This window comes from Colias eurytheme, chromosome 26 (assembly GCF_061535395.1).
Source record: "Colias eurytheme isolate Ceu_HAF_F1 chromosome 26, ilColEury1 Martin Lab GWU primary, whole genome shotgun sequence".
Classification (NCBI taxonomy): Eukaryota; Metazoa; Arthropoda; class Insecta; order Lepidoptera; family Pieridae; genus Colias; species Colias eurytheme.
In genome coordinates this window covers 2,254,121-2,268,416 of record NC_143005.1, presented here as the reverse complement: position 1 = coordinate 2,268,416, position 14,296 = coordinate 2,254,121, and the positions used below count along the sequence as shown (strand labels likewise).

General features: G+C 33.9%; 1 protein-coding gene across 1 annotated transcript; it reads left to right on the top strand.

The window, feature by feature from the left end:
* Nucleotides 1-10,967: 10,967 nt before the first annotated feature.
* On the top strand, nt 10,968-13,081 carry LOC149897060 (uncharacterized). The gene has a single exon (XM_090116874.1). It carries the CDS (start codon nt 11,007-11,009, stop codon nt 12,393-12,395), a length of 1,389 nt encoding a protein of 462 aa, XP_089973000.1. The 5' UTR covers nt 10,968-11,006; the 3' UTR covers nt 12,396-13,081.
* Nucleotides 13,082-14,296: the final 1,215 nt, after the last annotated feature.

Below are 14,296 nucleotides of genomic sequence, written 5' to 3'. Positions count from 1 at the left end.
AAACAGATCAATAGATTCTATGGGAAGCTCGCAGGATATGGTGACAAGGATAGTATTATGCAATCCCTCGAACAACCATGCTTCCAGACCCAAAATATCAGTAAATATGCCTCGGAATCTGTCTGAAAGTACGGTCGGGCCGAATTTCTATCATTCGTGGTTCCGGCATTAGGATTCATCTCATCCACTAACAACCCCATCCTCGTTCATATTTCAGTCTGAATGCATTTTTTTCGTTGTTCAACTATTAGGTTTTCGCTGCTGCCCTTATTGATTCGCTATTTTTGTACTAAAGTGTTGTTTTTATAACTTAAATGCAACAAAAACTAAAAACGCGTATCCATTCATTAAGTTGACTAAGGGCCGATGTTTCAATCCCGAGATAAATAGTCTAATAACTACCCCTCGAATAGATTTATTCAATTATTTATCTAACTCATCTATTTTTCAATCGTGATTTATTTGATGAATAACTATCTGACCAAATATTTCCATATTGGCAGCTCTGCTCTCGGAGTGGCGAAACAAACATATTAAATTAGTCAGGTTAGAGCGGGATAGAGTCAACACTTGCAATTTGTCAACAACCGTCATTATGACTCACATCAGGAGTGCATTTTAAGTTTGTCTTGTATTGCTCTTGTCTTCTATGATTGTTGATTGTTGTTTTGATTCGAGTAAAGAGTTTGGTTAAATTTGTGTTTTAATTTATATATTTTACGATGGAAACGACATACTTAAAGGCAGCGTTCGGCAAATTTTCAATGGCATGGTCATCAGTACTATCAAAAACATCAATTTCAATATGATTTTAATTGATAATAATTATATAGAAAGAGGTTTAATTGTTAATAATTCTACGCTCTATGTTATGACATACGAAAATATCCCAAATTTGACGGGTCAGCTGTCAACTCAAACGCCTAACCGTCGAATAGCGCGCTATCTGGCCGTTGGAGCGGCAAATAGATTTATTCCTCAAATAACGTAGTTATTCGATAGATATAGTACGGGAGCCAGGAACAGATTTTATGACCAAGTTCCTCTCAAGCGGTAATTAGTAAAATGCATCAAAGTATAGTATTATGAAGCCTCGTGAACGTCAGCTGGAGCTCGGTTGGGGGGAAGAGCGGTTGTAGCCTCCCGTATCAGCTGACGGTTTTTCCACCAAGATACAGCCAGCTGACCTATATATTTATCCACAGTTACATATAAGCTATCATCAGGTAAATTTTTGTTTGAGAGGAAATCACGGAAAATAAATTTTTCTTTAAATTTAACTTTCATGTTCGAGACACCAGCTGACGTATAATACACCATGTTGTAACCAGCTGATTATTTTTTTCCGTTGAGATATTGGGTTAGCTCCAATTTGACAAATTTTTAGCTGTAGGGAAATGAATGAATGAATGTATTTTTTTTCCTACGTGCGTGGGAGGCTACAACCGCTCACCCCCCCAACCGAGCGCCAGCTGACGTTCACGAGGCTTTATAATACTATACTCTGATGCTTCTGACGAATTATCTCTTGAGAGGAAATAATGAACCCAATTTGCACCTGGCTCCCTAACCAATAAGTCCTATTCGTCTATTGAAAAATTGAATATTTTGTTAACTGAAGAATAAAGTCTATCTAACTGTTTATCTGGGCATTGAAAAATCGGCCCTAAGGGCTGATTTGGTTACTTGTAAAACACCGGCAACCTCGCAGGACAAGATAGCTAACATCATAAGTAACAACATTTGTTCTACGACTTTTGATAATTTGTTAGATTTTATTTTCATACAAAAATAAATATTCATTTAATTTTCCGTCTGAATATTATAAACTCTACGCCTCCCAAAAATTACGTAAACAAAAAGCGAACGAGAGGGGGAACGGGGCGTTGCGTCGTCCATCCGATAATGAATAGAACATAGACTTACAAATGTAAGGAGAGTACAATAAAAGTTTAAAAAATCATTTAAAAATAATTTATTGCGTTATGCCAAAAGTCGTAGAACAAATGTTGTTACTTATGATGTTAGCTATCTTGTCCTGCGAGGTTGCTGGTGTTTTACAAGTAACCCTGTATATATTTATCAAAAATCGTATGGTATCATTTTTGATACAACATGCATTTAATACCTAATCAAGTATTCGCGACCCTTAGATTTCGGGTTTTTGTTATGGGGTTTTCTATTTTCAGGAATAATGAAAATTTTCTATTTTCAGGAGTAATGAATTATTTATTATAATTAAATGTGGAACTTATTAAAACAATCAGAATTTTTTTTCGAACACAGAAAAACTTTGCATTTTTCACATTTGATGCTACTTAGAAGCTTACACCCTGGCATCATACACCGCATGCGATTATCCATGCATATTTGTTTGTGATCAGTACCATCGTGTATAATATCTGCCGATGGCATTACCTGAAGGGTATTCCTCCGTTTAGGAGATGGTTCCTCTATAGTACTGCTACTACTTGGTCGACCTCGTGCAGGTTGGGTGTGGGTTTTATATTTACATAGAACATCTGCAAGTTCTGTTCTAAATTCTGCTAAATTCAATATATTTTTCGCAGCTATGTTTTTTTTATAGCATACCTGTTTATATAAGACCCACGAATTTATAACTGTCAAGTCAAGAAGGTGATGGAATAGCCTAATATACCACTTCCTACTTTTCATGCGGATTCTGTACCTGCCCAAGTACGAGTCCATTAAATCCACACCGCCCATATGGGCGTTATATTCTTTCACAACTTTTGGACACTGTATAAATTTCTTCCTCTTCTCAACCTTATCATAGCGTTCAATGGTGGATACAGGCTCAGCTCCCACATAAGTAGACAGCAACGTCACTTGTCTATTGTCTTTCCAACTTACTGAAGACATTTCAATTCCATTGTAGCTGGTCACATATTCTTCATAAGATCCCCTCTCCACAGACTTTGCCATCACTTGTTGCTTTGTAGGCAATTTACAAGATTTGCCGAGACGGTTTCTTTGCACGGTTCCCAAACACCATATGCCTTGTTTTGCCAAATAGTACATGAGTGGCAAAGAGGTGTAGAAATTGTCAAAGTAGACAATGTGATTCATTCTTCTTGGAATGGCTCGCGAAAGTTTTATAACGACATTGCCAACAGTTCCTACATCTGTTTCATTTTCTAACATAGGCTCATTGTCCTTTCCTGAGTATATAATGAATTTATAGGCATAGCCCATCAATGAACAAAGCATGAACAATTTGAAACCCCATTTATGTGGTTTCAAAGGTAAATATTGTTTCATAAAATGTCGGATTTTTGTAGCGCACATTTGCTCATCGATGGATAGGCGTTGATCCAACGGTATGCTAGAAAATTTTTCGTTTAGATGATCAATAACTGGACGCAACTTATGAAGTTTATCGTGATTGGGATCGTTTATAGGTTTGTGCATATCGTTGTTATTAAAATGAATGATGCGCCTTATTTTTTCAAACCTGTTTACAGGCATAGCTTCAGATATGGGCCGAAAGCCAAATTTAGTATGCCAATAGGAACGAACGTTTGGGTAATGGTATACAGACATGAAGATCAATATCCCCATATATTTACGTATCTCAACGTCAGACACACAATCAGGACGATCTGGTTGCTTTTGAACGGAGTATCTGTTCGATTCTTCAGAGATATTGCCGATGAAATCCGGAGTAAAATAATAGGAGAAAAATTGAAAAGGCGTTTCGAGTGTCATTATTGATGCAGGAAAATCATTACAACCTTGAAATCGTATGTTATCTTCTTGGAATATAAGTGACTGCTTTTTCCATATAAGCCTTTGCACATCAATATTATCACGAATTGGTTGGCTACTACTAGTAGTATTATTGCTTATACCTGGCACAGGGTCATCAATCAATGCAGGATCTTCTATCAAAGGAGGGTCTTCTATCAAAGAGGGGTCTTGCACATCGGCTACAGGTTCAGATTGTTCATTGTCTTCCAGTACGGCTCGCAGCTCTGCAGTAGTTAGAATTTGTTCAAAATCGTTTTCATCTTCTTCATTACCATCCTCGGATAAGTAACCATCTTCTAACTGGCTTAAATAATCTTCAATATCTCTATCGGTAATTCGTTTACGTTCCATTCTACAACAAAATGCATAAAAAGCTCAAACCCGCAACCAAGCAAAAATGTAACCAAATCAAAGTCCCAAATGCATGATGTCTCATTTTTGATACAAGCAAAAAAAAACAATTTTTTTATTTATAATGCGAAATTCGAATGAAAAATATTATGTTACCAATCCATGCAATCAAAGTACTTACCTATAATAAAATATTTTTTTTATCTGGATTAGCTTCAAAATTTATTCAATAATGCGCGATGAAAACTTTCAAATTCACTTGTTGTTAAAATTTGTAACTGTCAGCGAACAATGACATATGAACGCATTACGAAATGGCGGACCAATCACAATGCTTTACTTTTTCGTTCAGAAACTACTATTCTTCTAAATTACTTATAAGTCTAAAATTATGCGTAATAAAAATTTAAAGGGCTCTGAATCGTATAAAACTTTCCGTTTCGTTTTTATAATATAATACAATACACAACAATATGCATTTAAGGGTTAATATTATCGTGTAATACTTTACTAGACGGATAAGTTTTATCCAAGCATTGAAAAATCGGCCCTAAATGATTTTCTGTGGGCGATTGGTCAAATTGGTGTATGGCAATAGAACTGAATATGTTAGTGATATTGAAACTACGCTACACCTTATTTGTTATTTGGGTCTAGGTCACTGATGATTGACACAATTTTTTTTTGGAATTGCTTATTGTTTCTCTGATTTCTAATTTGGCCACTTTACATATTTGGATCTTTGGATGGACATGCAAGCAATGTATGTTATAATTTGCTCGATAAACTCTGTCATTTTCGGCATCGTGGAACAAAAATGATTAAAATCTTTTAAACTACTCATATTGTGAGTGTGTGAGTTTGATCGAGTACGAAACGATACTATCGCGTCTGCGTCACAGCCGAATTAGTATGGGAAATCGAACAGCGCCCCTAGCGGACGTATGGGGAAGCTAGGCGGCGCTGGTTCAATTTCATAGAAAACCAAGTTAACTTTATCGCGATCGAGTGCGAGCAAAAACTCACACTTAGCACACAGATCGTTATCTTCGATGTCCTCAGACTCATCAGTAAGGGTACCGCGTGATGTAGTACTATTGATTACTTTAACAGCTGAAGAACAGTTAAGTATTGAAATCTTTTCTAATTCTATGCAATTTCCAGTGTTATTTTTAATTACTACGTGACACAGCAATTTTTTATAAAAAGCTTGAAATTGCTTTGATTTGTATGGTTATTGTCGCATCCGCCGTGGGCCCGTATATTACAAAAAAATAACTCTAGGTGATCTAGACTGAGTCTGTACATCTGTACTAAATTTTCTCTTTTTCTATTAACCCGGCGAGCATGAGGTGTAATAAAGTTACATCAAGCATGAGGCAGGGTATGACATACCCTTAAGAAAATCTAGCATAATTTAGTACCTATTTAGTATTATTTTCTTTACTTTGTTGATTATATTGTGTAAAATTATGTTTTGGTAGTGTAAAAAGAAATAAAACAAGTTCAGAGTTCTACATTAATTATTTATTATTTATTCTACTTTCATATAATGATGAGATCACAACAATTTTTTTATGAAGTTACAAATTAGATGAATTTAACAAAAAATCTTTATTCTTTGGAATGTAATCAACTTAAAATTAAAAAATAATGAGAATTTCTTCTTAAAAAAATCAACCCAATTTTCGCACATGAATTGCATGCTCCAGACATAAGGGTTACAAGTTTTGCAGGAGGTTTTGGTTTTTCTGTCTTTCTTGTAAGGACAAACCTGACATCTGACATATCGTCCGGGTGCATTCGCAGGTCTAGATGAGGACTCACCAAGCTATTTTTCGATTCTCTGGCGGATGTAACTTGGAATTTTTTGATTTTCTTTCATGTAGGTGTTCGGAAATCATTGATAAGCCCAAGTTACGAATGAATTCTGTTCTCTTGATGGAAAGTGGAAACATTATTGATTTCTCGATATATAATGCAAGCATTGATAGCCGCCATGTTCAATACACCATAGAATAAAGTCATAGGCCACCTTTAGAATAAAGGCATAGGCCACTAACATTGTAACTGGCACTCAATTCATCAACCACGTCAACGCCAGCTTTCGTCGAGTTATAAAATGTTATCATTTCGGGTTTTTGTTTCTCGCATGTAGAATCATCTATTGCATTATCATGATTCATAGTTGACATAACAATAACCACCATTGTTGTTCTTTGGCGCAAGAAACAAGTGTTATATCCTTTTGAAATCCAAAAAGTGAACTATTTGGTTCTCTGCTAGTTCGAATAAAAATTTCAGGAATCTGTCGCTTGTTCTTCTTTACGGTTCCAACCACGTTCCAACCGACGTAAGGAGATGCTCATGTAGTAGATGCAGCATTAGCTCATATCCCGTGAACCAGTTATCAAAAGTTATGTTGCGATGAGATTGTGAAACTGGTTGAATAAGTCTCTCCAACACCTCAAAGGGTCTAATGGTCTAAGAGCCCGTGGGAGATTGTCCTGCACCGATCTGATAACCAGATAACGTCTTTTTAAATAAATATTTTTTTATAAACAAATATGCCTATAATTGCTTGCCTATTGAAAAGTGGTAATGGGTATTTTTAATTAAATTAACTTTTATCGACTTCTTTTTCATCACCTTCATACTTTTGATAACCAAATGTTTACACTAAGACATTTTTTAATAAACCCATCGCTGCGAGCATTTGGTTTTATTTCAGCATACACTTGATATTTTTTGTACAAGGAATTGTATCTAGATGAATCTAATACTGCGGCGAAACCTGAACACTGCTGGGTTCCATAAATTAATATTTTTCTCCCAGATACACGTGGTGCTGGACTACAGACAAACGTTGAATTGTTCGGCATTCGGGAAACATCCACTTTGAAATTGTGCAAACGTTCAGTAATTGAAAGTATGTATTTCTTTACATGCCATATCCAAACTGCATTGCAGTTGCGTAATTTTTCGTTCAAGATATTCCATTTTAATTGTATCCTTGAAATGGGCATGTTTATAAGTAACGGGCGAACTTTGTAATGATTGAGTAGAAAATGGAGAAAGTTCATTGCAACATGGGGATGAATTTCGCCTATTCTTTGGATATTTTGGTGCTTTGTTTTGCAGAGGAGTCAATTTTTGAAAGCATTTTAATATATTTAATTCTGTACTTATAGTTTTGACTTGTTTTCGTTGGTAAATATTATCCATTTTTAATTCATCAGTTTTTTTTAAATATGTATATTGAATTTCACATCGGAGTTGGGAAACTTCACTATTAATTTTATATCTTGGATTTTTAAAAGGTCATTTTGTGATAACGGTTGTAAAGGTTGTACCTACTAACTTTATGCTACGATTTTGCCCCCCACAAGAATCAGCGCATAAAATGAGTTCCGTTACTGGGGATTTTATGTTATTTAAAATGTACTTTCGCAAGCAGGATCCAACTTCTTGCGTACCCTTTCCACCCTCATGTTCAAGCCATAAGTTAAAAATTGAGCGTTTTCTGCTTCCTACATAAATCCCCAAATTATACAAATTTAGCTGCCGTTTAAAATAAGCTATATTAGTTGGTATTTTTGGAAGTGGATGGGTTTTTTGCATGTCAAAAGTGTTTCTACAGTATCTCTTTCTAAAGCCAAACTCAGATCGGCTTTCATTCTATTTCTAAGCTCTGAAGCTTTATTAATATGCAAATATCGTTGCTTCTTAGCTTCTTCAGCATGTACGCTTGTTAAGATTTTATTTTAGCTGCAAAAGTATCACAAGTTTTACACGTGTCAACTTTTTGGGGCTTTAAATCTGAGATTAAAATTTTCATAAAATATTTTCTTATATGTTGCAAGACTCGGTAAGTCTTCATTTGTCGGATACTAAGCTTTAAATAAATCATACATTTTTAATTGGTTGAGTTCAGTATTCAAATAACGACTATCAGTCTTGCCTCTACAATAATGGCTAACATATTTGGGAAACAAATCAATATGGTCAACTATTCTTTTAATATTATCTTCACTGATTTTATTTTTGTCACCACTAGCAGTTCCCCTATTATCTTTAAAATTTAACGATCTTTTTTTTTCTGCATCGCTACATCGATTCTACTTTGACAAATGCCAAAGGTTTTCAAAAACGTTTTCTTACATATTTCTGTATCACAAAGCATGTATTTTCGTGAATATATTCTCTTTGAATTAGAAGAAGTATAAGTTCTAGGCTTCTAGCTTTATAAGTTTGTGTTACTTTACCGCAAATGAAAGCACACCGACCTTCGTTCTGAGCAGAAACAATGTTCTTCATCCGTTGGCGCGACTAGTGTCTCCTGACTTTCGAAAACTTTATTGTAAAATTCCAGGTGTGGTGAAGCTGACCAGTCCGATCCAAAATGTTTGCTTAGAAGTTTCTTCACGTCTTATAATTTGTTTTTATTAACAGGTACGATATTGGACAAAGGTTTTGGGTTTATCATGGAGATATTTTTTCCACCTTGACATATAGTTTCAAATTTACCCAGGTCTGTTTTATAATTTAGCTCTCCACGTATTAGAACATTATCTTTTTGTTTTGAACGTCTTAATATAAACCTTTTACATTTTTTAATGCAATCGACCAGGAAGTTGTTTGTTTTAGTACCTTTTTATCGGCATCTCTCCAGTCATAAACGATACAGTCGTCTCCGAACTTAACAACACTTGAAGTTTCATACTGTTACACTACAAAATGTAATACAAGATATTGATAAGCAGCAGCAACAACCTGTCCTCGTCCAATACACAGAAGATGAGTCATCTAATTTGGTAAATATGCCATCAAGTGGCGTTCCCGCACAGTTGATCATTACTAGATCTCAACATGATACGCTACATAATGTAACACAACCTCAATATGAACAAAATGTAACACAAAATAAATAACACAAAATATCGATACCCAGATTACCCAGCCTACCCAGCAGCAACAAACACCCTCCAACCTATCCTCGGCCAAGACACAGAAGACGACAATACGTTCACTTTTCAGGTCTTATAGAACTTGAACACCTAACGCTATTTTTTAAAATTCATTGATAAGATTTATGTAAGTTTTATGTAAGTTTCAGTTTCTAAATAAATGTCGTTGCTTTCAATAAGATTTTATATAGGCTCGAAGAACATATATCAATGCTTCGCAAACATCCATGACTGCCTGGCTTATTGAGGCGAGCGACATTATAGCCGCAAACCTTACATTTTTAAAGTCTCTTCCTGTTGATAAATAATGCATAGTTAAAGCAAATTTTTCTCTTGCGGTAGTAGCTTTTCTAATCACTGTATGTTGCTTTTTTAAAAATGGTGTTACCATTGTTAGAAGTTCTTCAAAGCAGAAATCGGGCATTCGAAAATAATTCTCGTAATCATCCATTTCGCCATGTAGTTTAATTTCCGCCATTAAATTCAAATGGGTGTACCTCTCTCTTTGTAGGTACCAGTTTTTTGACCATTTTGTTCTCTTAAATCTCACTACAAAAAAAATCTTCAAAAGCAAGCGCAACATCAGCACTTTTGTCAATGACCCTACCAGCATTCACAAGTTTTATGGTACTATTTGATTGGTTTTTACCCATTTCACCATTAATAATTGCCCAAACCGTTTTAACTTTGTTATCAGAGTTGCGTATTTTATCTCTGACATACAAGCACTTGGCAGTGAAACAAACTTTTTTAAAAGTTTTTGAATAATTTCTAACATAACTAAGAAATGACAAGTCTTTGTTATATTGCTTCATGCCATATAACTCATATAAAACGTTCCTGAATCTGTGTATACTAGGTGTTGCCCATTGGCTAAACGGTAAATCCTTGGTAATACTTAATGATTTAACTTTAAAGATTTTTTCAAACTCATTATGAATTAAATTAAAAAGATTTGTAAACATTTCACAAGGATTATTATGGAAGGATTGATCATTCAGGCCAGGCAATTTGTTATTAATATTATCTCTAAATTTATGAATGCCTTTTTTAGTTATAGGCCTAACATTAATTCTTTTAAATGTAGGTATGTAATCCCATTCAAAAACTACTTTCTGGCCACAGTGATCCGGAGTGAGTGTATTGAGAATACTTTTTTCTAAACAGTTGCAATCACAGTAAACATTATCAATACAAGTTGCAGAACTAGGTGTAATTCGTGTGGGTTCATCAAAAAGTTTGTGTAAATTAAATGATTGAAATAAATTAACTATTCGTGTTGCCGTTTGTGTGTGTGAAAGTAAATCAATATTAAAATCTCCACATACTATATAATAAAATATGGTAAAAATATGGTATCTACCTATATATATATATATATATATATATATATATATATATATATATATAGGTAGATACCATATTTTTATAATACCTTTTCCCTTCTTCCATTATATATTAACAAAAAAATGTTAATAAGTGTGCCTAACCAATTGTTCTTATTACGAGAATTTTGCAGTCGGCAACCGAACAAAAGGGCTACAGAGCGTCAGGTAGGTATTTAAAAATACGAGCTCTATATTGCATAAAAGGGGTTTTATGATGGGATAGATAACACTGGTGAGAGTTTTCGGAATGGATTAGTATTTGTTAAAATATTGTTATTTAAATGTAATTGTTAATTTTAAAAAGACAATGTAAAAAGTTTTTAACTTTGCTTTTGTCGGCATCATAACGCAAAACCACCCTTCTTTTTAAAAATTATGTCACATATTTTGCATAAATGAAAATTTAGTTGACTTTTCGCTCGCGATCAGGAAACATCTCTACTATCACTTACTGTAATCACTTTCTGAACATTTGACCCTTGCTCGTGATCGGATTTGTTGTTTTGCCTACGATTTGGATTAGTTTATCATGGATTCTACTTGTGAACCTAGTAGTTCCAGTCAGACTCAATTAGTTTTTGAGCAATCAGAACGAGGAGGACTTCTTTTATTGCGTGGTGGCTATCAGCATAACAAAAAACGCGAAAACAAAAACGGTACAACTGTTTGGTGTTGTGTGAAGTGGCAAACTCGGAAATGTCGTGGACGTGTAGTCACAAAAAACAATCTAGTTGTGAGTGATGATCCTCATACATGCCAACCAAATTTTGCTGCCAACATAATAAAGAAACAACTGAACCAATGCCGAAAATTAGCTGCAACGAAATCAGACCCAATACCAACGTTATTCAACAATGAGATGTCTTCGCTCGCTGATTTTGGCCTCGACCTAGTAGCAACAATACCGAAGTTTACATCAATAAAGAACAGTTTATACCATTCCAGAAATAAAGCACTGGGAGTGAAAAGAACCACATTTCAAACTGCTTCTGCCGTTGAAATCCCAGATGCATATAAAGACAAAATATTGCTGGCTGACTATACAGACCAAAGGAACAGAATCATAGTATTTGGAACACATAATGCGAAGCACTTACTAGCAACAGTTGAACATATTTTTGCAGATGGTACGTTTAAAATATGTCCTAAGCCCTTCTACCAACTTTACACAATCCATGGAGATTTGGGTAGTTCCGAAGAAACATCTAACGTTGTCCCGCTGGTATACGCGTTATTATTAAATAAGAAACAGGCTACTTATGAAATCCTTTTTCAAATAATAAAGTCGCAAGTGCCGGATTGGAATCCAAAAAAATTTCAATCTGATTACGAGGCAGCAGCTATGAACGCAATGCAAAAAATAATGCCTAATTGTAAAATTGTAGGTTGTTATTTTCATTTTAAAAGTGCTCTAAGAAAAAAAGCAAAAGAATTAAAATTAAATAAAAATCCCGTACATAAAGCTCACGTTGCAATCTGTGGCGCTTTATCACTTCTGCCACAACACTTAATCAGTGATGGTTATTTATATATAATGGAAGATTGTTCCAATAACGGGCAAATATTAGCTTTTAATGACTACTTTGTGAACGCCTGGATTGAATCTAGTTTTTTCGGAAAATGGTCATTCTACGGTGAAAGATTCAGGACCACAAATCATTTAGAAGGGTGGCATTCAAAGTTAAATAAAGGAATATCGAATGCAAAACCGTCATTTATTAAATTTTTAGATCTCCTATTGAAAAATATAAAAGAATTTGATCTCAAAATAAAACAATTTGAACAGGGTATTCCAATTTCATATAGAAACAAAAATGTCATAGATTTTGATAAACGTCTCGCTCATATAATTACGCAGCATCAAAACTGTGAAATTACCTTGGGTCATTGCTTAGAAAAAATTTGCAACTTAACGTAGTTATTAATATTAAAGTCTGAAATTTATACATCATAGGCTTTCGATTTATATGTATCAAACCTATACAGGAAGAATAATAGATAAGTCCTAAAGTTGATTTTTGTGTGTATTACTTAAAAAATATTATTATCCAAATCTGTATGTATCAAACCTATACAAAAAGGGTAATAGGCATTAAAGTTGATTTTGTAACACTTTATTACTAATGTAGTAATTTAAATATTGTATTTGTTACTGTTTACAGCTTAAAAAAGAATTAACAAATAGTTGTATATCCAGATTTATATGTATCAAACCTATGCAGGAAGAATAATAGATAAGTCCTAAAGTTGATTTTTGAGTGTATTAGTTAAAAAATATTATTATCCAAATCTGTATGTATCAAACCTATACTTACAAAAAGGGCAATAGGCATTAAAGTTGATTTTGTAACACTTTATTACTAATGTAGTAATTTAAATATTGTATTTGTTACTGTTTACAGCTTAAAAAAGAATTAACAAATAGTTGTATATCCAGATTTATATGTATCAAACCTATACAGGAAGAATAATAGATAAGTCCTAAAGTTGATTTTTATGGTACTGTATTACTGGTGTTATATTATATGTTACATCTTACTATTTAAAGTTTTACAAAGAAATAATATATATTTACATAATTAAAATATTTGTTTTATTTGTCAACCCTCCATCACTTTTTTTATTAATAACTATCTTTAAAACTCTCGGATGAATCGGACATACCATTTACTCTTCGGATGAATGGGGAAAATATCATAGGTATTTCAATATTTAATCAAATTTATCCGGATGAATCGGGAATAGATCAAATGATCAACTGTGCGGGAACGCCGCTTACAATTTGTGATGGCATATTTACCAACTTAGATGACTCGTCTTCTGTGTATTGGCCGAGGATAGGTTGTTACTGCGGATCATCGTTATTTTGTGTTACATTTTGTTCATATTGAGGCTGTGTTATATTATGTAGCGTATCATGTTGAGATATTGTGTACAGTATGAAACTTCAAGTGTTGTTAAGTTCGGAGACGACTGTATCGTTTATGACTGGAGAGATGCCGTTAAAAAGGTACTAAAACAAACAACTTCCTGGTCGATTGCATTAAAAAAATGTAAAAGGTTCCGTAAAACAGCAGCATAAACAGTTATAGCAGGTAAGTAATTTTTTGTATCATTGTGAATTTGTAATAAATACACAAGAAAGACCGAATATCCAGTGCGAAATCTCTTTTACATTCTACGTAATGTTGGTGGGCAATGTCAAATTTGTTTTTCTAAAGCAGTCGTTACGACATTGCCCACAAAAATATTACCGTTAGGGCTGTCACCTCAATGTTAAATTAAATCTGAGTTCCTTGAGCTCAATATTTTTTTCTTTTTTATTTCAGGATGTATAGTGCTAAGACAAAAAATACAAGAAAAAAGAGAACGAAATTAGCTTCGAGACAATACAGAAATTATTCAGATGAAATGCTAGAATTAGCGGTTGACATGGTACAAAATAATAGAATGTCAAGTTACATTTAAATAACAATATTTTAACAAATACTAATCCATTCCGAAAACTCTCACCAGTGTTATCTATCCCATCATAAAACCCCTTTTATGCAATATAGAGCTCGTATTTTTAAATACCTACCTGACGCTCTGTAGCCCTTTTGTTCGGTTGCCGACTGCAAAATTCTCGTAATAAGAACAATTGGTTAGGCACACTTATTAACATTTTTTTGTTAATATATAATGGAAGAAGGGAAAAGGTATTATAAAAATATGGTATCTACCTATATATATATATATATATATATATATATATATATATATATATATATATTTTTTTTACAGGTTGGTCGTGTCACCTGACCGACGACAAATAAAAGA